General features: G+C 41.3%; 1 protein-coding gene across 3 annotated transcripts in view; it reads right to left on the bottom strand.

Moving 5' to 3' along the window:
• The window catches only part of UNC5D (unc-5 netrin receptor D), a gene marked incomplete at both ends in the record, with an annotated part of 594860 nt that overhangs the window by 243793 nt on the left and 327868 nt on the right, over positions 1 to 23199 (bottom strand). For all 3 annotated transcript variants that reach the window (XM_082680382.1, XM_082680381.1, XM_082680383.1), the window contains 2 exons: positions 6593 to 6736; positions 20485 to 20703. In XM_082680382.1, the coding sequence (XP_082536508.1) occupies positions 6593 to 6736; positions 20485 to 20703 (363 nt within the window). The remainder of the gene's footprint in view (positions 1 to 6592; positions 6737 to 20484; positions 20704 to 23199) is intronic.

The raw sequence follows: 23199 nt of genomic DNA, 5'->3' as shown, positions 1-23199 counted from the left end.
CTATGTGGCACCTTTCTGTAAACTGGACACCTGTGAGAACACAGGTCTTGGCTATAAAGCAGCAACAAGAAAAACCAGTCCCTACCCTCATGTGGTTGTAGCCATGCTCTGGGGGGCAGTCCTGCCTAGTGGAATGCAGGCTGCATTTCAACACCAATCCCCTTCCTTGGCTAGATGCTCCTGTGTAGTGTGCAACTCCATCAGGAGGCCTGGACTCTCAGATCTTTCAGTAATATTCATAGAAGTTAATTTCAGTCCAAAGGGAAGAAAGATCAACCTTTGGCCAAGTAGATAGTATTTTCTCTTCACTCTGGCCACATTCTTCCAAGAGAAGAGGAAGGAGGATTTTAAACTTTTGTGCGATTGCTAGCCGGTGCTGAGAATTGGTCATAACATGTTTTCCATAACCTCTGAACAAATTCCATGTTCTGAAAAGGAAGGAAGGGAAAAGTGCAGATAAAGCTGGACGCCTTGGGGGCCACATGCTGCACGTCGCAGGGCTGTGATGACTCACCTACTCCCGATTCCCTTTAGACCTCTTCTTTACTGCAGTAAACATTAGGAGTACTTCGCAAGCCAGGGAGGACAAAGACGGTCCTTATAAGAACAGCATCCTTGTGAGCTATGGATTGGCTCACATGTTAGTCCCATGGCACCATCATGACACACAGCTCACAAATGCCCTTTCACAGAACCATATCCAGCATTGATAGGGTTGCCTTTCAAACCAAACAAACATCTATAATACAAAGGTGATAGATAAGCCTCCCCACTAGGCTCAGAGGTCAAGACAATGAGAGCAATGCAACGGAATCTTACAGCAGGTTACCATCGAACAAGGGAAAATCAATCCACAAATAACTTCACGATAACCATGATTCTGGGAAAATGATAATAAGTACCATGAGAGAAGTGCTAAAAAGAATGCTAGGAGAGTTCGAAGATGGATATTTAGGTTTTATCAATTTTGAAGCTGGAGATGCTGGAGGGGACCCTTTTTTAAGGGCTCAGTTGGTATGTCAGGCTGCTGAGGTCAATTAGTATTAAGGGATTTGCTAAACTAGGTTTCATAAAGGACACGGTATCCACAACAGACCTTGGACGTAGGAATTAGGCGGACAAAGGCAGGAGTGTGAGATGCGGCTGGGAATACACTCCAGGAAGAAGAAAGGATATGAGCACATCAAGGAAAAAGAAAAGTCTATGTCCCAGAATCTAAGCTATCCTAACTCAGCTGGAGCCCCGTACGCTTGTATGGATATAATGGGTAATAAGACGGAAAACAGAGGTTAAGGCTGACTGAACACCAGACACACGTGCCGATGTGTTTTTATATTTATTTTTGCTATCAAGAGGGGGTTATGGACAGTTTTTAACAGGTGAAATTATTTATCAAAGCCATGAAGCCAAGATCCATAACTGAGGTCTAGTTGGATATCTCCTCTAAGTTCTCAAAAAAGATACCGCCCTCCCCCACCAAAGCAAATTAAAATAATACTGTTTTCGCTATGGGCCTGTAATTAGGTAGGGAGTTTCATAGCTTTTAAATGAGATTCTCTAAGTTCTTCACTCGTTCTTGGCACGACTGTATAGCTATTTTAGAAGTCTCTCAAATAAGCCATCTATTTAAATTATATTCAGGATGCATGTTTTATAGATTCCTTTTCTTAAAAAATCAGCAGAACAATGGGTTCCTGCTGCGTTTTATCCCAAGTGGCCAACTTGCTATGTGACTATAACAGGCCAAGGTTTCCCTCATCCCCCCAACCCCAACTCCCATATTGAAGAAAAGGCTCAGGTGTTAAGAAGAGTGTGCCGGGGGACTTCCCTGGTCACTCAGTGGTTAAGAATCCGCCTGCCAATGCAGGGGACACGGGTTCGAGCCCTGGTCCGGGAAGATCCCACATGCCGCAGAGCAACTAAGCCTGTGTGCCAAAACTACTGAGCCTGCGCTCTAGAGCCCACAAGCCACAACTACTGAGCCCTCGTGCCACAACTACTGAAGCCCGTGCACCTAGAGCCCATGCTCCACAACAAGAGAAGCCACGACAATGAGAAGCCTGTGCACAGCAACGAAGACCTAACACAGCCATAAATAAATGAATAAATAAATAAATTTATTTAAAAAAAAAGAAGAGTTTGCCCGACCAAGGGGTGATGATAGAGGCCAAACATTCTGAACGCAGATGAAGAAGAGGGAAAAACGGCAACAGCTAAGCAGCCAAATGTTCACCCATGAGAATAAAAAACTACGAATAACTGAATATTCCTCCTTTGACAACTGTCCAGGGGCAGAAATAACAGATGCCAGAGCAGCCCGACTTCCTCCAGCGTGATCGAATCAGACAAACGAGAGGAGGCCAGTGGGAGCCACTCGCTGCAGATGGACTTCTGCCAACCTGGTGGGGGTGAATGTGGGTTGCTTTATTTATTTATTTTCCCTCCAGAAAATCACTTTGAAATGGAGCCTCAGCTATTTCCAGCCCCAGGTGATCGGATGGGCAGCCAGCAGACACAGGGTGGAATTATTAAGGAAAAGAAAATGGTTTAAGATGACAGGCACTTTGGCTACTACAACAAAATCGGTACTGGTTTTTTTGTGACCACTAAGGCAGCAATGAGTCATGATTTATATATAAAAATATATATTATATATATAATATATAATAACATACATATAAAGTATATATATTATACATATGTATTATACATGTGTGTATGTATATGTGTATATATATAATAACTTGACCATGTGGAGGAACTCAATTTCTTCAGAAACAGAATAGGAAAGCAATCACTGCTTTCCTCAAGGAAATGCTCAAAGGCACATGAACTTATCCTTCTATGATGGTTCTCAAACTCCCATTTAATAGAAAGCAATCAACACGGCTTGGTAGCAAGAGCACCCAGGGAGGGTGAATGGATGAATATAAGATCTGGTTCCATGTCTGCCGGGTGACCTCTGGTCAAGCCACCTAACCGTTCTGAATATCACTTTCTCAGCTATTAATGATGACATTGGAGCTATGGGTTAAATTCGTATTTCCCAAATAGTGCTTCCTAAAGGTGTTCTAAGGGTCTTACTACTCAAAGCAGGGTCCACAACTGGCAGCATCAGCATCCTATGGGAACCCTTAGACATGACAGAACCTCGGACCTTGGACTGGACATACCAAATCATGTCAACTGAATCATCTACATTTCAATAGGAACCCAGTTGATTTGCATACATGTTAAAATTTGAGAAACACTGTTCCTGACCAAGCTGTCCCAAAGATACCTGATCACAGACTCACCTGGATAACTTCATACAAACACAGCTTCCCTGGTCCTTCCTCAGGTCTGGGGTAGAAGCCAGGAATCTACATAGTTAACTGATACCCCAGGTGGGTCCATTTCAATAAAAATATGAGTGACATAAATAAAATAGTTGTGTCTATATTGTTTCCCTTTAAAATCAAATGATCTCTAAGCGATACCTTGCCAGCAAGCTTCCTGGTGTTTTTATAGAGATAAGCTAACATGATCATGACAAGACATCCCTCAGCTGATGGCCCAGATGCCATGAAGGTTTTGCCCACTGCATTTCTGAAACTGTTAAATTCTTAATGGATCATTGGTTAAATGCAGGAAGCATAAGGAGCTCTGATGTTGAGCTACAATAATTTAATGAATCATATAAAAATGATACTAATTTTGCAAAGTCCCCTCAAGACAATTGTCAGATTCGTAAGCTACATTCATATATCAAAAACCTTATTTAGCACATGAAGATGTCTTTAGCACTTCAAAAACCAATCTTAAAAAGTAGAAATATCGTGACAATTATGTCCAATTTGGCTTTTCATTTATTGGGAATAAAAACTATCCTCATGGGCAATGTGTTATTTGCTGGGAAGTGCTTGCAAATAGCAGCGAGAAATCTCTTATTTAAATAAAACATGAAAGTTATACAAAAATAAGTGGTGTTTTTTTTCCCTCCTGCAAGCAAATCAAAAGAATTCCAAGCAAGGTCCTAAAGGCAGCTTTTCCCCTCCATTTTCAATGCCAATAAACATAGTTAAAATTCAGTGTACATTTTAATGTATACTGGTCTCCAAGTCAAATGCAATATTTAATGACAAATCATGTCTTGACTTGCATAAATAATTTTAAATAATCTGTCACTTGCTACATAGAAAGAGGTTTAAAATATATTGTAAATATTAGAGCTTATATTAAGCTAACTGCATAATACAGGCTTTAAGGATATTCTTTTTTTTTTACTTAAAAATCAGATCTTTATCATATTCAGATGTGCATATCATACATAAGAATGACAAAATGATTTTTTTAATCCCTGAAGAGGTTTGCAAGATTAGTACCACAAAAGTATCAGCTGACTCTAAAAAAGTAGGAAGTGATAGAAAAGTGTTTTCCATTTTCTAAAAAACATTCTGGGATCCTATCATACTTGGGAGAGTTGGATACCTAGGGCTGGACTAGAATGGAGTTTTAGAGTCTATATAGCCATGAGCCACAGAAAAATCACTAAGGCACTAGAAATGTAATTCAGTTCAATTAGTTTAAGTATTAACACACTTACTGGTGAATGATGTTCAGGCTACAGAGGATCAACTGTGTCATAAAATAATAGCTAATGACTGATAAGAGTAACACCGTGTTACGTGTGGTTTTAAACACTTTGTAGTTATCAATACTTCTGACTCTTCCAGTAACTATGAAGTCAGCACTCTTTTATCATAATATTAAGACACAGAGATGAATCGATTGTCCACCATCACAACACTAAGTAGCAGTGGATTTAGGAACTGGAAACCAACAGGACTTCAGTATCTGGGTTCTCAGCCACCAGGGTACACATTCATCCAACTGGAAACTCTAGGAGCAAAGGCCCACGGCAGAGAAGTGAGGGTGAAACACAGAACATTAAAGTGTTTAGAAGGATGAAGCAGACTGTACGCGATCAAAGCCTATGGGAAATTAACAAACTGGGTCTGAGCCGTTCTTTGCCAAACTTTATAAGCAGGGGGGAAATCTCTGGAGGTTTCTAGCAGGCACGTGACAGTCAGGAATGAAGTGAGCAAGCATGGAGATGACAAGAGATTGGAGACGGACGGATTAATGAGATGCTATTTATAGGAATTCATAGAATAGGTCACGTGGGGCTCAAAGAAGTAGAGGAAAAAGAGGAAGGGGAAAGTGACACTGACAAGGAAATCAAGGGAACTTGTGTTGAAATTCCCTGAGCGGTTTGGCCTCTCCTTTCTTCAGGATCCGGAGGATAACCTGCCTCACCCTGACCAGGATCAAATACTGGGTTGGCCAAAAAGTTTGTTGAGGTTTTTCCATAAGATGTTAAACTACAATACCTCGGCTAGCCTAGGCAAGGCCATGCCAGGAGCACAAAGCTGGACTCGTTAAGGAAGAATAAAATCAAACACATTCCCTTTCTCAACTGACCTGTCAGAAAGTATTTGTGGGCTAAAATTAACTAAAATAACAATAGGAAAAATATTTCCCATGGCTCTTACAACAAGAGCGCAGCTTGCAAGGTCCTCCTTGGTCTCCTAGGACTCAGGCAACAGCCTCCCAGATCACCAGGATAATGAAGGTGAAACGCCTATGCTGACAAGGAGATTTCATTTCCCAAGAAACATAAACGTCTCTGCAAAGAGCAATTCACTCCTATTCTTAATCCCTAAACCATCAACATCTGCTACAAAGAATTCCTCGAGTCCTTAAATAAATCCCCCTTGTCCCGTATTCTTGTCTTCACGGCACTCTCGAAAGCAGCATTAAAAAAAAAGAAACAATAACCATCTCTGCCCGCCATCTCTTTGTTGGGGGAGGGGTAACACTCCTGGGCTCACAAAGGAGATTTTATGGGGACCCATGGGGTGGGTAAGATACGTTTAAGGAGGAGAAAGGAAGTTGGTGTATTTCTAAACATGTTTGAGATGATAAAAACGCTGATGCTGAAACATGATAAAGAAATCTTAGACTCTCCTGAAAGGCAATCTTCTTTCTTTTTTTTTTTTTTTTTTTTTCCTCAAGCGTCTTTTTTTCAGTCCTACTTGGGTCAAAAAAATGCAGTTTTAAAGCCCATTTCCATGTTTTAAGATTCAGAGGAAAGAGGTTTAACAGGAGGCTATAAAACTCCCTTAATCTTTAATGCCTTATTTTCACAGATTTGCTGGCGAAGTAAACCGTCATTGCTCAACTTTTCTCATCAATGCCCCTTGAACTGTGTCATTCATGACGAACAGCAGAATCCATTTGCGTGGGTTTTTTTTTTCTTTTTCGGAAACCATTTTTCCCGGTATTGTGGAGGCACCTGCATTCTGGCAACCTAGGCAGAATCTCTTAGCCCAACTGATTTGCTGATTGTCTCCTAGGGGAAATTATCAAACATTTAAAATACAATTTTAGAAGAGTGAATTGAGTAGAGGTGGAGACAGTTCTGATGGCGTCTTGCTATCCTCTCATCCCTGTTCTGCAGAAGCACCTGGCCTGTCCAAATGCTCTTCAGCTCTATGGAAGGCTAGTCTGTGCTCCTACACGACAAGAAGGTCACCGAGAATATACTCACAGGCTATGCGCACGGAGGCCTTCCTGCTCTTGGAGGTCCCCAGGTGGCTCCACGCCACACACTGGCACCAATAGTCCTCGGGCCCATGGAAGTCCTCTACCTGCTGCCTGGTGACGTTGATAAACACCTCCCGGACCTTCAGGCCTGCAGAGGAGATAGAACCAATCCACTGAGGCTGGTGTATTTCGCAAACGGAAAGTTAAGGCCAGCCCAACCTCTTCCTGTTAATTAAACCATTCTGTTTTTAATCAAGGTGAAGTTTTAATTACTTTGACAATAATATATTACTGCTAATTAAATTCCAACGGCTGAGTAGGCTGGAAAGAACAAGTGTATAGTATCATCAGCCAGTGTGGTTCCCATACAATAGAATCATTTTCACAGTACCTTGACACCATGCTTTTTCTGTCTTCTTTTTTAGCTCTTATAAATATTTATTGTTCTTTTTTTGTTTGTTTTTTCTTAAATTTTTATTGGAGTATAGTTGATTTACAACGTTGTGTTAGTTTCTGCTGTACAGCAAAGTGAATCAGGTATACACACACATACATCCACTCTTTTTAAAATTCATTTCCCATATAGGTCATTACAGAGTACAGAGAAGAGTTCCCTGGGCTCTACAGTAGGTCCTTATCAGTTATCTATTTATATATAGTAGCGTGTACATGTCAATCCCAATCTTCCAATGTATCCCTCCCCACCGCTCCCCCCCCCCTTTGTCTTTCTTGGTGTAAAATCTACCATGAAGAAAGTAGCACCAAATTAATTTCTGGGATTCTAGAGGCTAAACAGTCCTCAACAAACCAACCCCAGTGACATAGTTCCAAGTGCTTCGAAGTGTTCCCACCCCTGGGTATGGCAGCAGGAGAGGGTCACTCTGGACGTGTGGCTTAGAATAACGAGAAGACAGTGAACATGCATGGGACAGGTGAACGGCTGGGAATCCAAGGAAAAGCCAGAACTCCAGACAACAAATGGGATGCAGACAAGTTGAACTAAATTGGTCTTGAAGCCTTGAAAACCCTGGAAGGTCCCTGGAGCAACAGAATGAGGAGGTGAAGAAAAGAGAGGCTTTCACAGAAAGCGGGGTTAAGGCTACACCTGGGAAATGAGATAAAAAATGCCAAGGTCAACGTCTTAGTTTAATTACTATATCTTTGCATTCCCATCTAATAGTTAAAAAATTTGCCTGGTGTTTCTGAGGAGTGAGTTTCTTCCAAACCTCCAGAGCCATAGACTATCAGCCTTTCTTTCTTTGGGAAGGATAGCCACCTCAGAGCAAGTGCCAAGGAGCAAAGGATGCCCTCCTCGACACCATCAGTTAAATCATCACAAACAGGGGAGCAGCCTTTATAATCGGCATGCTCTCTCCAGCTAATGGGCATCTGCTGAGGCTGTGCCCTGCCCTGAGACAGGCAGCATGGGAGAAGGAGGCGATGCTTACTGAGCTCCACTAAGTGCCCAGCATCATAAGCCTTTAGCCTATTCACTCTTTGCATTTCCACAGTGCCCTGATGTAGCAGAGGCTACTGTACCCCCACTTTACGGAAGAGAGAACTGACTTAGAGAGTCATTTGTCAGTAATCACACAGCCTGTAAATGGAAGATCCAGGGTTTGAAGCTAGATCTGTTTTACACCCAAACCAGCACTTTGCACAGGTCCCTCATAAAAATTCGACTCTGTCCTCGTACTTTAGGTACTTATACATAATTATGGAAATAAGACTAATGCATGGAACATTTAAGGAAAAAATGAGGTGCATGACTATGATTTTTCCTTTACGTTCAAAAGGAATTCAGGGGACAGAACCATCAGTATAGTCAAAAGGAGCCAGGGACTGTTGGTGGAGGAGGTGGAATGTGATTATATCCTGGGTGCTGGTAGGATTTAAAAAACAAGAACGGAGGTGGATTAGTCAGGCTTGGGAAACATTCCCCTCTACCCAATCAATAACATGTTATTTATAGTGTGTGATGAGAGTTTTATGGCCACATCAATCACCATGTACACAATCTGAGTTAGACTTTCTAAATTTGTAGGAGGTACCACGTATAGAAAATCATCCTGATGACAGCTGATAATTCCCATTTCTTCTGTTTCTGCAGAATGCAGAAGCATGCCTTTTACCTGTCAGAGACGTAAGAGTCCTGAAAGTCACCTCCTACGTGGAATAGGAAAGAAGCCTTAGAGGGGCTTTTACTGTATTGTTGCGGCTGCTTTTTTAAATTTGCACTTAAATAAAAGAGAGAATGAGAGGACCTGGAGAAGGTGGAGCTGGCAGGTGAAGGGAAAGGGAAACGGAAGTCAGATTACAAAAAAGTTTGTGAGGACAGAAAGCAGACTGGAGCGTGACACCCATACTGGACTTTTTAAAGTTAGGCTGCATAAACAAAAATAAGGAGCTAGGCTGTAGACAAGAGGACTTGGTTTATATTTCACAGCTTTGATTTGAGACAAATGGTGGAGGATCTACTTTGCATAGTGCAAGAGAGGAGAGAAAACCCTAAATCAGCACATCCAGGTTCCAGGTGGAGTAACTTTGATACGTCTGAGCTCCCCTGTCACGTGATGGGGAAACCTATGAAGCAAAATACGCCAATCATGTGGGAATCAGGTCTCACTGAAGAAGCATGATAAGCTTAGAAGGTCAGAAATGTGTTCAAGCCCATGTGGAATTTATACATGCATATATATACATACACACACAACTTATTCATGTGTGTGTATGTGTGTGTACATGTATTATGTTTTTACTTTCTCCATCTTATAATATCTAAACCCATCAGCTTTCTCGAGGCTGCAAATGAAGATAATCACCATCTCAAAATGGTTCAAGATCATCATATTTATAAAGCAGAGAGTTCCCCATCCAAACCTTAAAATATGCTATGATTTAATCTAGGCCTCACGGTGTTTTAAGGGGTACATGGGGCCTGTTTTAATGATCTAAGGTAGGACACTCAAACAGAAATGAGCATCAGGAAAGAATAAGTTTACACTCACAGATCCCTAGAAACAAGAGGCAAAGCACCTGGGGCCACGCGGGGAAGCACCAGGGTCAGGGGGGAATGTGGGCAAGAGCCTTTATTGTGGTTTCCACGGAAAGGAATCAGAGAGGCAGGGGAAAAAGATTTAGAGTTGGCACGTTTGCATCATTTCAGTGGGCTCCGGGACAGAAGAGCTGTCCCTACTTGTCTGGTACTGGGTTAGGGCAGGGGGATACGGGTCAGCAGTGTAAGAGCCTGATAAAAGAAGGGGTTGGGGATAAAGCTCTGGATCGGTTGGTTTGCATATGAAAGGCACGCTCTTGGGCCAGTTGTTTGCTATGTCTAGGAATTAGCCAGCCCTGGGCAGGGCAGTCCCTCCAGGGTCAGCAAGACCCTAAGATGTCAGAGCATCAAATACAAACACTTGAAAACATGGTTATTATACATGGACAACCACACAATTGTTTTGGAAAGCGTAACAGTGGGCCACAGACCCCCACCACGAAGGTCAAAATTGATCTCACCCCATTCATGTCAGGAAGTCTGGCAACCTCTCATTCAGACTAAACACAGCTGAAAGGAAAATGCTTAAGTCACGATTTCAGCATTACGATGGCTCAGTCTCAAGTCCCTCACAGAGGTTCCCCATGGGTTTGGAGAAGCAGAGTGAACTATCAACCAAGTATTATCCAAACACAGTGTATTTTGCTCCAGGTAGCATCAGCGTATCAGGTTTCTTTAAAAGGCCACAAGTGACTTCACTACCCCCGCCACCACCATCCCCACTAGTATAGTGTCTCTCTGGAGTAGGCCTTTTTCTTCTAACGTGAGGTCTTTAGCCTTGTCAAACCATCCCCGCTAGGAAAACCTTTGGGAAATCATAAATATTTTGTCTCTATTATACTTTTCTCCACTATAACAAATAACTATTGATTAAAATAAAAATTTTAAATAGTATATTCTCTTGCAAATCTTCACTACTGCTCTCTCTAGTGATGTATTATATATATGCATAAATATATATATATGTAAAAATGTATGTGTGTGTGTATATACACACGAGAAACCACACCTGAGAAACATCCATTTAAAACGGCTCTATTTCAGGACAGCTCCCCCCACGCTCCTGCACTGAAGTTCATCCCACAGTGTTACAGAGATAACCATCTATTTCTCCATCTCAAGAGACGGCAGCTAACTTATTCACAGGAAATGCTACAGGGGAACAAACATCCCAGGCAAATAGAAGATGGCAACTCATAAATAAGACTAGCATTGTACCTGATAACTTGCGTAACTAATGGGCACGGAAAAGTCCAACCCTTTAGATTATCGTGCGATTATAACTATCAGCCTTTGTTATGGAGGAGAGTCCTACAGAAGATGAAAATATGACTCTGGAGCTGAAATGCTAATAAGCTTTCTACGCGGCGGATGGTTGAGTTGTAGAGAGACGAATGTTGGCAACGGATGAATAATTGCTCTGCATGTACTAAACATAACAGAGCAGCACAGAACTTCATCATCTGTCAGCTTTATTTGTTTAAATGAGAAAAATGCTGACAGCAGTTATTGCTATAATCCCCTTATTTATCAGATAGGAAACACTAGTTACTCTTAGCAGGTCTAATCCTGTTGGGAGAATAAAAGGGAATTTTCAAACTAATTGAAGGTGTATGTTTCACTGTTCAAAGAAGAGAAATATGGAAGAAAGGAGGGAAGAAATGGAGAGAGAAAAAGGATGAAAATTATTTATTTCTGGTCAACGTCTAATAAAAGGGCTCTAGTTCTAGTCCTAACTTATTCTGTAGAAAAGAAAAGAGTTCTGGAGTAGAACTGAATATCCAGCACCAGGCCAGCTGCAGACAGTGCCTACCAACAGCTGTCCCCCTGCCTTTGATCTACTGCCCATCATCACACTTCAACAAGGCTCATCAGCGGCCTCCTGCCGTGGTCACTGCTGCCCACCAGCTCTCAGATGCACCACTCATCACAACTGGATGTCCAATCTTTGGAAGTTCTCTGTAGTAGGATACTCGGCTTACTAAAGTAAATAACTAGATTCAAGAAAAAAGATGAGAATCCCTCTTCCTCTTGTCATATTCCCAAACCACACCAAAGCAGTAAGAGGCTAGCAGACTAGGCTCTGGTGAATTGTTTTCTCACGCTAGTCGCTGTGCCTGTCTCCCTGGACCATTTTAGCCCAGTGTTATGCCCACTCCGTGCCTGGTTTTTTTTTGCACTGTGACGTTTCATGATTGGGGATTAACCCAGAGAATAGTTCTATGTAATTAGCTTCCACAGACAAAGCCCCAAAGAACTATTCTAATACAACTTCATGAGTAGCATGGGGCCTTGCTCAATTTGGGGAGAGAGAAAAAAAAATCAAACAGCCCACAAAAAGCAACCATCTCCGGGCTTCCCTGGTGGCGCAGTGGTTGGGGGTCAGCCTGCCGATGCAGGGGACATGGGTTCGTGCCCCGGTCCGGAAGGATCCCACATGCCACGGAGCAGCTGGGCCCGTGAGCCATGGCCGCTGAGCCTGCGCGTCCGGAGCCTGTGCTCCGCAACGGGAGACGCCACAGCAGTGAGAGGCCCGCGTACCGCAAAGAAAAAAGAAAGAAAGAAAAAAAAAAGCAACCATCTCCTATTCAAGAGCCTTCTCTAATAGACCGTCATCTCCTTAGGTATCTCAGTACCACTGATGCCTGGGTTTGGCTCTGAGATAGGCCCACCTTACTCCACTGTTTCCTAAGAAGATGGAAAACAGTCCACTCAGCTGGAAGAAGTGAGTCCACCACTTACATAAGGAGATGTTTTTCATTTGTCTCTTACTAGCCCAGGTTTAGAGCCTAGAAAATAGGCTTGAACAATAAGTTCCCCCATATTTTGAATAACATATCATTACTGATTAATTATTATACCATTTGTATGGCCCTTTACTTTTATTAATGTCATCACATACCTTATCTTATTTCATCTTAAAACCATGCTATTATTATTATTATAATTATTATTTTGCTGCAGGTTCCGTATCAATAGGAAATAGATCAAAGATGTCATACAGTTTACAACATATATTATTTTCAAAAAGTTGTACTGAGTGCCTCATATGTGCTTGCCATTTTGCCAGGTGTTGAAGATACTGTGACAAAGTAAATGATCAAGATTCCTGTCCTCAAGGATCTTGCAGGCTAGATGAGGGGACACTTCAACTTGTCCCAATGTGATGCGACAGTTGCTATGACAGAAGCACAGACTGCTACAAGATCATACAAGAGGGGCTTCTAACCTCTCCACAGCATCACCAAAAGCTTCTGGGAACGGTTGCCATCCTACCTTTGACCTGAAGGCTCTGTCCTCACCCAATATTTATCTCAGTGTCTAGGGCAAGGCTCTGGTGAAGACACATGAATCTGATCCCTATTTGGAGTTTTAAAACTTTGAGATACAAGAAAACTGTTCAGAGAACTGTGCCTCCATTTCTTGGGGGAAGCTTGGATGTCTTCAAGCCAACATGCTACTGAAAGTAGCAAATTAAATGTAGATAATTAAAAGGCAGAACCATATTCCATTTTACTGGCAGATGCTTAATTAGGGCTAAATGTCTTTTGCCACTTCATCCTAGCAACAAGATTCAAATGTATTTTGATTAAAAAAAAATAGTCCTCCTTTGAACGGGCACAATGCCTAATGAATACTCCTTAGTTTCCCCTGGATAATAAGCACCCCACATATTCCTCAGAAGCACTGCAAGTTCAGTCTTAAGTACAGAAACTAAGAATACACCCAAGCTCTCCAGTTTCGTCCTCACTGGAGATTAAAATTAATCAGCACAGAGATGTCTGGCAGAGAAAAGCAAATGAACTCGGTAGTGTTGCTGATAACAGAGAGAAGGGCAACTCAAAAGGCAGAAGTGGAGAGGGGAGGGTCAGTTAGGGGACAGCATCCCCTGAATGACTCACTCAGACCTCATACAACTTGTGGGAACCACACTCATGATTTCCAACCCTGCTGCCCCAATCAATGGCTTTCCATTCCTGCAGTCACTAAAACTACTTCCTGTTAGTAGATCATCCCGAGATCAGGGCATACATCCTACCAATTCTATCTCCCATGGCGATGCCAGGGGCTCCGAGAATAACAAAGACGAAATGTAAACTGAGGGAGTGAACCACAGGCAAATAAAATGTCATTCTATGAAAGACAATGATTTACCTGTTAATAGTACTAGCCCCTTTATCTTTCTGGAACTGTAATTACGTTCATAATTTTCTATTTGTTTTTGGAAGCATAATCACCAGCCAATTACCCCATGTAAAAAAAAATTGCAGTTTTATATTTATCATTTTGAAGGCTAACCTTGATAGTGTACTTGCTATACACCAGACCCTGAGCAAGGTATGTCATATATATTAGGTTCTACGACCCCTGCTATAGTTCCATGGGGTAGATATACTTGTAACTGCCATTTTATACATGGGAAAACCGAGGTGAAAGGATGCTAAGGAACTATCTACCTTTAAAAAGTCTGTAAATGGAGAGCCAGATCTCAAAAATGGAGGTATCGGGCTTCCCAATGGTTGGGAGTCCGCCTGCCGATGCAGGGGACACGGGTTCGTGCCCCTGTCCGGGAAGATCCCACATGCCGCGGAGCGGCTGGGCCCGTGAGCCATGGCCGCTGAGCCTGCGCATCCGGAGCCTGTGCTCCGCAACGGGAGAGGCCACAACAGTGAGAGGCCCGCGTACCGCAAAAAAAAAAAAAAAAAAAAAGGAAAAAAAGAAAAAAAATGGAGGTATTATCTTGCACTAATATCCATACTCTTAATCACCAGACCATCTTTTTTTAAATATCCTTATAATTCCCACTTCAAATTAGAAAAAAAATACATTTAAAATGTTGTATGAACAGAGAAGACTATAAAAAAGTCCAAAGACACTCTTTAAGAGTTTAGGGTTTAGAACAAATCTTTGGCCAATATTAGGAAGTTATTAAATTGCATAAATGGTTAGCTGCCTTCTATCTCTGCTATGAATGAAATGATAGTAAACGGTCTCTTTTTGTAGGAAAGGCTTAAATTAGACACAAGGTCTTCATGCTCTGTCACAAGTTTTTGGAAGGAATTCATAATATTTTCCTGAAAACCTTTTTAGAATATGTCAGTCCTCTCTGAGCAGCAGAGTGATGAACAGGATGAAATCTGGGGTGGGGTCGGAGAATGTTTCTACAATTGTGGGTTTTAAACCCACAAACTGTCAAATGGAACACTTCAGAGATGGATTACTGCTGTGTTCTGTGGTCTCAAATATATGCTTCCCAAATGCACCTCGGTGATTTGTGAATCTTTGGAGGTAACTTCAAATGAATGGTTTTCTGGAGGATGCGATATTCACATCCCCATCACCAGCAGAGCGAAGTTCTTAGATACAAACTTTAAAGGTTTAATACATTTTTTATTCTACTCTTTTCCCTTTTCTCAACACAATCCATTAACCTTTTCTTCCCAGAGAGTGACTCCAGTTGTTTAAGGAAATCACACACAATGAAATCCCTGAAATGATATTCTTTAAGAAGAAAAATTAGTCTACTGGAGTTGAGACTTTTCCCATAACACATTGAAATACGCGTTATTTCGCTCATTAGACTTTGGTATCTCCGAGGTAGAATAAAAACCATGGAGGCTTGTTCAGGGAACTCCGTTTTTCTTGAACAGTAAAGAAGTGGTTTAGCTTATTGATAACTCAAGCTTCCCACAGGCTACATTATCCTGATTGTCAAGGATGGGTTTTGCTGGTTGCTGTTTCTCTCTCTCTCTCTCTCTCTCTCTGTGTGTGTGTGTGTGTGTGTGTGTGTGTGTGTGCGCGCATTTGTGCATTATTGAACAATCCACTCCTTTCCTTTCTCAGGGGCATGATTCCTGAATTGGGACTGCCTCTCAACTCCAGATGCTAACAGAAGAAAAATACAAGGAAGAAGACTTCCCATATTTCCAAATGAAATGAGGCAGAACAAATGGAAGAGGATCGCTCGGCTTGTGCAGAGAACTAAAAGTGTACATTACTAAGAGGTATAGCCGTGTCTGTGCAAACACAGTAACTCACGTCAAATAAATTGTGCTTTCTGCAGGAAAGAACTCTAGCTCTGGGTTTTCCAAGCTAAATTGCATGAAAACATACAATCCTTTTTCTTCTTATTTGAACTGTTAGAGGACGGGGCCAAATTGCCAGAAAGACCAAAGGCAGTGTGCAGCCTTTAACAACTGAAAGGATTTATTGCTCCAATTTGGAAATACAAAAGATTCTGTGTCGACTCCCAGCACTCCCAGGTCCTATGCATTTCCCATTAGTTCTGTGAAGAAAGAAAACCTCTAAGTAAAAAGAATCAAAGTTCTCTAGGATTTTAGAAATAGAGACCACGTTGGCCAAAGATATTGAAGCAGTTACTTTCAACTTCTTAAAAGAGCATGGAGCATTCTCTATCTCTGGTCAAACGTGGTCCCATTATCCTTGGTCTCTCGGTATCATTCCCTCCCACTGGACTGGCAGGAATTATTTTTCAGACCCCATCAAAAGCCATTAAGGCTGTAAAGGTAGTCAATCCCTATGCTCCAGCTCCACGCTGAAGAACCCAGGGGAAGTAATGCATCTATTTTTCAATACCTGAGGCCATTTCGTTTCCAACCTTAATTACACTTATGCATTAGTTTTGGGTCTAATATCTCCACTCATCTTGCTCCAGTTTCCACTTTTCCACTATTACTGCAGAGCTTAGGAAACATAATTGCAGTGTGTGGTAGACAGTGATTTTCATTAACCACACAGAAGAAAAACAGTTTTAGGGAGAGACATTTCCTATTGATTCAGTCAAAATGACTTGGAAGAAATGGTTGTGCTTATTAAATTCTTTTCCAAAAAGTAGCTGTTAAAATTCTTTCTCAACAGGTTATTTTTTAAATCGGTGTATAATCTCTTCAGATTTTGTCGTTCATGTTTTTTTTGTTCTTCCCAGTTCCTTTGAAAGTTGAGACTTTTATTGGTCTTATTTTATTTTTTTAAAGGAAGCCAAGAGGGGAGTCTTTTTCATGGAGGCAGAGAATGTAATCAACGCTGCTATCTGCAAGACATGGAGCTGCCCAGCAATGCTAAGGGAATTAAAAGGGAGAAGCAATAACAAAACAGAATGTTGTGAAATGACAAGAGGGGAGAGTGTTAAATTGGCCTGCAATACTTATCAAGAGGTCTTTAAATGAGAACGGATATAGGATTTTCTAGCAGTGGTATAAAAAAATAGTTGATCATTTTTCAATGTTCTTCCTATCTTTTATTTGGAGCAGTTTACCCTAAGGGGTTCTGCTATTTTAAGTTCATTACTGGGCAAAATCTAGGGCAGCAATGTCTGAGGATAAAACACACAGCCCCATGGAGCCACTAGTATTTGAGTCCCTCTCTGGTTGGACTAACTGAATACGAGACATAAACCTTTCATATTCTACCATTGTTCTATAGGGTTTTGCTCCTATGGGAAACGCTGTTCCCTTTGCTGCTCTCTTCCAAAACGCCAAGTGTCTTCTTGGAAGACTGCATGCCAAGGTAAGTGAGATAGCTATTGTTTGTGACTTAACTCTCCAACACCAGGTCAATCCACCTAGGTCTCTCCAAAATCCCAACCTTGGGAGCACAGAAGCAGAAAGTTTCCTGGCACCAAGATTCAATTTGTCCTCTTCCTTTGCTTTGATTTTGCCAAATTCCTCTTTAAAGAAGGAAACTATACCTGGAATCCTGGAAATGTCTCCATACCTTTGGTTGTTATAAACTTTAACAGGGCCAGAAACACAACATAGAATAAGGGATTGGCCCTTAGAGAGATGGCTGAAATGGTCAGGAATAAAGAAACTCCAATGGAACAGTATTGGATTATATACTTGGGAAATTAAACACTGAACAGATTCATGACAGGAAATACTGAGCCAGGTGCTGAAACCCATCCTTATGTCAGTAAGGGAATGTGTCAATATTTTGACTGGGAAGGAGACCGCAGGAGTAAGTATGTAAAGGTGGCTTACAGTGTCAAGGAAATGTATCTAAAGTGAAGATCAGGAGACTTGGGTTCTAGAAAGAACTATACCATGAATACTTGTATCTCCTGGAACCTTTTATTTCATGAATAAAATACGGCTGTTAGGTTTACCACTGAGATCCCTTTCCATTCGCACACTTAAGATTCCTAAGTTCTAAGCATGCTTTTGGTCTGAAGAACAGCATCTCTAAAACAAGCACTTTTGGTTTTTTCCTCACACTAGTTCCAAAGTGGAACGGATAGGGAACTGTGGTAAGATTTTAGGTGCTTCTCTACCTTTTGATGCGTTCATACTACAAACACGAATCAGCTCAGAACTGCATAATGCTTAGCACTGCTGATATATGTGTTTAGTTCTCTGCCTCCTTCTTCATTGATTCCTAAGTAGAGCCAGGGTAATTCCTGAAGATCTTTATGAAATGATTTTCTCCTTTTGCTTTGGAACGCAGCATACCCTGCTCACTTCTTTGCTGGCTGCTGACGTGTCTCCTTCCTGACCCTGAGGGAGGTGTGCCTCTACCTCCATTTTCTTGTCATATTACCCACTCTCTCTTGACAACTCTTCCACATCCATGGCTTCATTCTTTATTGATGATTGCCTAATCTACTTTTCTATCTCTGAACTCTACCAAGTTCCAGATCTATATCTCTTCATTATACCCCATAAGTATTTCAAGTGCAGTTTGTCCAAACAATGATCTTAGACTTTTCTCCTTGCTAATGTGATGACTACCCTTTAGCTTCCGTTAAAAGATTAGTTTTTATTTCTCCATTCATTCATTTATTCATTCAGCTATTAAGTCTGATTTGTTGAAGTGTTTCTCACATCAGATCTCTAGTTCTTATTTCTGTGGCCATTGCTCCAGAAGCAGACCTTACTTTCTCAACTGAATTATCCCAGCCTCCTAACTTCCCCATTCCTACTTCTCCTTACCATTCCAAAGGCCTCTGGCTAGATTCATCTTCTGAAGCATAGCTTCAAAGCCACTTCATTCCCATGTGTCGATATAATCAACCCCCACCATTAGCAAAATATCCATAAAATTAATTAAAAGACTCCTTGCTCTGGTATTTGAGGTCTTTTATGCCACTGATTGAGCTGTTTTGCAGCTATCAGCTGCTGTCTCCTACATCTATTTCATATTTCAAGCAAACCAAGCTGTGTGGAACATACACTCAGCTTTCTTTCATTTGCTAATGTTGACCTTTCAATTGCTAATGTTGCCCACTGAGACTCCTCACTCCCCCATAGGGTTTAGCATCAATTATGCCTAACTGAATTACATATTCATCAATGTCCCTTTCAAATACCATAGCTTCCACACCTTTCCTGAGAGCCCTAGTTAGACACGGTTTTCTAAAAAATCCTCCCTAGTGCCATCTACCTCTCTTCAGACATTTATCATAACTTCATTTGTACTGCACTTACAGGCGTATTCGTCTTATACCTATTAGTTGCTATGAAGGTCTAGAGATCAGTGTTTGCCTCTTACCCTTCTTGGAATACTCTGAAAGGCCTAGCCTAGTGTATTAAACAGCACTGGTATACAGTTAATAAATTAAGCCACCTTGAAACTTCTTAATTATACTCAGGCTTTTTGATTTATTCAGAATCTGACATCTAGTGAATAAGTTCAGAACTAATAACATCAATAACCTAGGGTGACACCAGACTGGACTTAGGATGAGGCTAAATTTTCAGTTAGTGTGAGGAGACAAAGTTCAAAAGCATATACTCTTTCTGTTACATGTTAAAATATAAAAGTTATAAATTTTTAAAGTTGAGTCAAATGATCTTACTTTCAGATCTAGCACAAGCCCATAGTTTACTTAATTTCTTTGAGCCTCAGTTTCCTTATCTATAAGAACGCAGTGACAGCATTATTTACCCCAGAGAGCTATTGAAAAGACAGTAAGATAATGTCTATCAAATGCTTAGATAAGGCCTGGTATATAGTAAGTGCTCAACAAACATTAGCTAGTGTGATCACTATTCTCATAACTCCTCATCAGCCAAAGTAGCCAAGCCAATAACGATAGTCCTGAAATTCTTTTATACTGGAGATCCTATCCGAATTTGGTCTTCTAATTTGGGCTCTATGACTACACGGTAATCAAAAGAACTTAAAGACGACACAGAAACCACCAACTGTGGAGAATGAAGCACACAAAAATAATATCCAGGAGGAAAGATGAGAGAAACTGAATTTATGCTGCTTAAAAAGGTGTTTGGTGGGGCTTCCCTGGTGGCGCAGTGGTTGAGAGTCCGCCTGCCGATGCAGGGGACACGGGTTCGTGCCCCGGTCCGGGAGGATCCCACGTGCTGCAGAGCAGCTGGGCCCGTGAGCCATGGCCGCTGAGCCTGCGCATCTGGAGCCTGTGCTCCACAACGAGAGAGGCCACAGCAGTGAGAGGCCCGCTCCGCAATGGGAGAGGCCACAACAGTGAGAGGCCCACGTACCAAAAAAAAAAAAAAAAAAAAAAAAAGGTGTTTGGTGAAGGATTTATGTCTTGAAAAAGTATTTAGAATTCAGAAAAATGAAAACAGTGAATGCCTGGTTGTATTTCCAGTGAGAATATTAACTTCCATACAAAATTAGGTCTTAAAGTTATATAGAGCAGGAAAATAAAAAACTCTACCATACTGGAGTACACTAGGCAAGGGAGCTGTGGAGTCATGTAAAGATATGACTGTACATGATATTCCAAAGATGATGTTACTACGACCTCATTCAAATGAGGTAATGGGGGTGGCTTAAGCACTCATATAACAATGTGAGAATCTGAGAAGCTGCCGTAGGTGGTTCTGATTGCTTCCTGTTCTTACCTGAACTCTCATCCAGACTCTCCTCAGAGACATGCTCATTTTGATGGACCCACTCGCCATTGCATTTGAAGAATATCTGCATGGCTGGCCTTGCTTTGCACCTCAGTGCAATGGGGTTGCTCTTGATGATATAAGCATCGCCTGGCTCCTCTATGAAATGAGGCAGCGTCCCAGGAGCCGATGGGATGGATTCAGGGAGGACTTCGCCATTGTCAGTTCCTGTGAAATTGAAGAAGATATCAGAACACAGTCTACACTGGCAGCACATACATCAGGCCAAAAAGAACAACCTGCTTCAATGATCTGTGCTGGAAAACTCTGTATCCTAACACAGCATGCTTGTAAGGCCTGTGCAGATGAATTATCTTCTAGAGACTGAATTAGCATGATATGGTACCTTTAGACACACACTCAGTATTACCGGACGAGTGACAACAATGAACAGGAGACCCTCTCAAACTACAGTTTTGAATCTGCCTTTGCTGAAAGACCTGAGATAAACATCTGCGGGGTGACAGGCTAAATCTTAAGATTCAGTCTGGCGAAGTGTTCAATGAGGGGCCCAAGCTGCCTCAAAACTTTGAAATAATGGAGGGAATAGATTTGGTTTTCCCATAAATAAGTGTAAATAATGGTGACGTTGGTGGAGGATGGTCGATCATAAGACATGTCCCAAAGATTCCAAACTGTCCACTTTCTTTACCTATGAAACTTTGGAGATTGTCTGGTATTCTACCTTGGATAGTGTTTCTTCCCCAAATTTACTAAACCTTCTAAAAGGAATACACACTTCTTCTGCTTGTCTTTGACCATCATTCTTTACGCCCAGCACTCCTGACCCCAAAAGCTACCTCACTTTTAAGGTTAAGAACTAAAACAAATCACTACAAGCTATAAGTTTTTAGTTTAATATCTACAGTTACATCTGTTCAAAGGGAAGAAACAGATGTGAGTCTCCCCAAGTACAGGGAACTGACGAGTGGAGAGAAACAATATGAAAAGGAAAAAGCATAAGCCAAGACCTGGCTTCATTGTCTCTTCACTCCATTTAGCAAGGACTTAAGTCCCAGGAAACTAGCACAAAGTCAAGGGAAGAAAGATGTAACTGCTGAGCAATGTGGAGCATAACCAAGAGAAACCCTATCTTGTGCCTTCCCGTGGCCATTCCAAAGAACAAAGCAAGCAAAGATTTCAATAACCAGATCAGCTATGCCCCAGAGAGGATTACTCCCATTCAAAGCAAATCAGTCTTTAGGGCTAAGCTGCAGAAAGGGACCGAATGAAACCACTGGAACAACAATCTAGCTCAACAGGAGAGAGCCTGGAGACCAGGTGCATCCTGTGTCCTAACCCGGCTTTCTGGGTGGCATCAATGCAATTCTGAACAAACAGAGCCTCTTATTATTCCCACTCAAGTCAATAACCTAAATGAGTAAGCACTGTCAAGGATAAACATATTCACGATATTAGGGGGAATGTCCTGCTGTAAGAACCTGTAGAGAGAATTAGTAAATGTAAAAGGGGGGGGAACTAGGACACAGGAGGAATGACTGCCTATAATTATATGTTTGCGTAAGGAAGAAAATAAAAGACACTGAGTTATGAAAAAGACTGCTCGCCAACGGGAATACATAAGCACTATGTCATGCCACTGAAATGAATTAAACACAATAGTTTGATTCTCCAAACTTTTTTTTTCATTAAATGTATCAACTTGGGGGGGGGCAATGCCTCACATATTAAAGAGTTTGATATTTATAAGCTATCAAGTGCATTTGTAATAGAAAAGTTAACTCATGTTAATAGAAAAGCTAACGCACGCCAAAAAAGCATCATAACACAAATATTCCAAATAATAAGAGAGCAAACAGTTTAAGTTATAAAAGTTAGATAAACTCCCTCAGAAAATAAAATGTGTACATATCACATGGAATAAGAAGGATTTCAGGATAGAATCTGAGGGTGCTTTTTAATGTTTTAAATTATATTTACAATGGACTTCATAAAATGTATCATATTAATTCATTCTGTTACTGACTGCTCACAGCAATTTCCATCTTCAATAAATACCAAGTCCCCTCAGGCTTCTGTAAATCCATGCATTAGAGGAAATGACAAAGGTATTAGAAGACTTTATGTGGGCATCAAACAGCTCACACTCCCATCAGGGGCTTGAGTTCTGTCCAAAGTAATTCACTGTTGCAGAAAAGGGTCACCTGATAAAGAATATATGCAGATCCCCATGGTGGTAGCCTGAGTGAACAGGGGTGTAAGTGCTAAATGCTGTATGAGGTGTTTTTGCTTAATTAGTAACAATGCCTAAATGTCAGAAGTAACTACTGACATGGGGTGTGGGTCACAAAAAACCAATTTGTAAGTAAATAGTGAGACCACATTTAACCAGTTTAAGTAAAATGACATACAAAGGTATTGGATGATAAAATAAATCGAGTTTTAACCATCTGAGTCACAAAACAGAGAGATCTGAAAGCAATTAGGTTACCTTCCTGCTATTTTAGTAAAACCCCATTAGATAAAATAACAAGTTCAGTCTTCATCTAAAACAGAGAGCAGGAGAGTGGAACGGGAAAATTGGCTGTAAGTGTCCCGGCGACCTCGAGGCCCTCCATTAAGAATCAGTCGATCTAACAAAACAGAAAGACTCACTGACACAGGAAACAAAGTCATGGTTACCAAAGGGAATATGGGGTGAGG

This window comes from Grampus griseus, assembly GCF_964374135.1.
Source record: "Grampus griseus genome assembly, chromosome: 21".
Taxonomy (NCBI): domain Eukaryota; kingdom Metazoa; phylum Chordata; class Mammalia; order Artiodactyla; family Delphinidae; genus Grampus; species Grampus griseus.
This window is presented reverse-complemented; position numbering and strand designations above follow the sequence as displayed.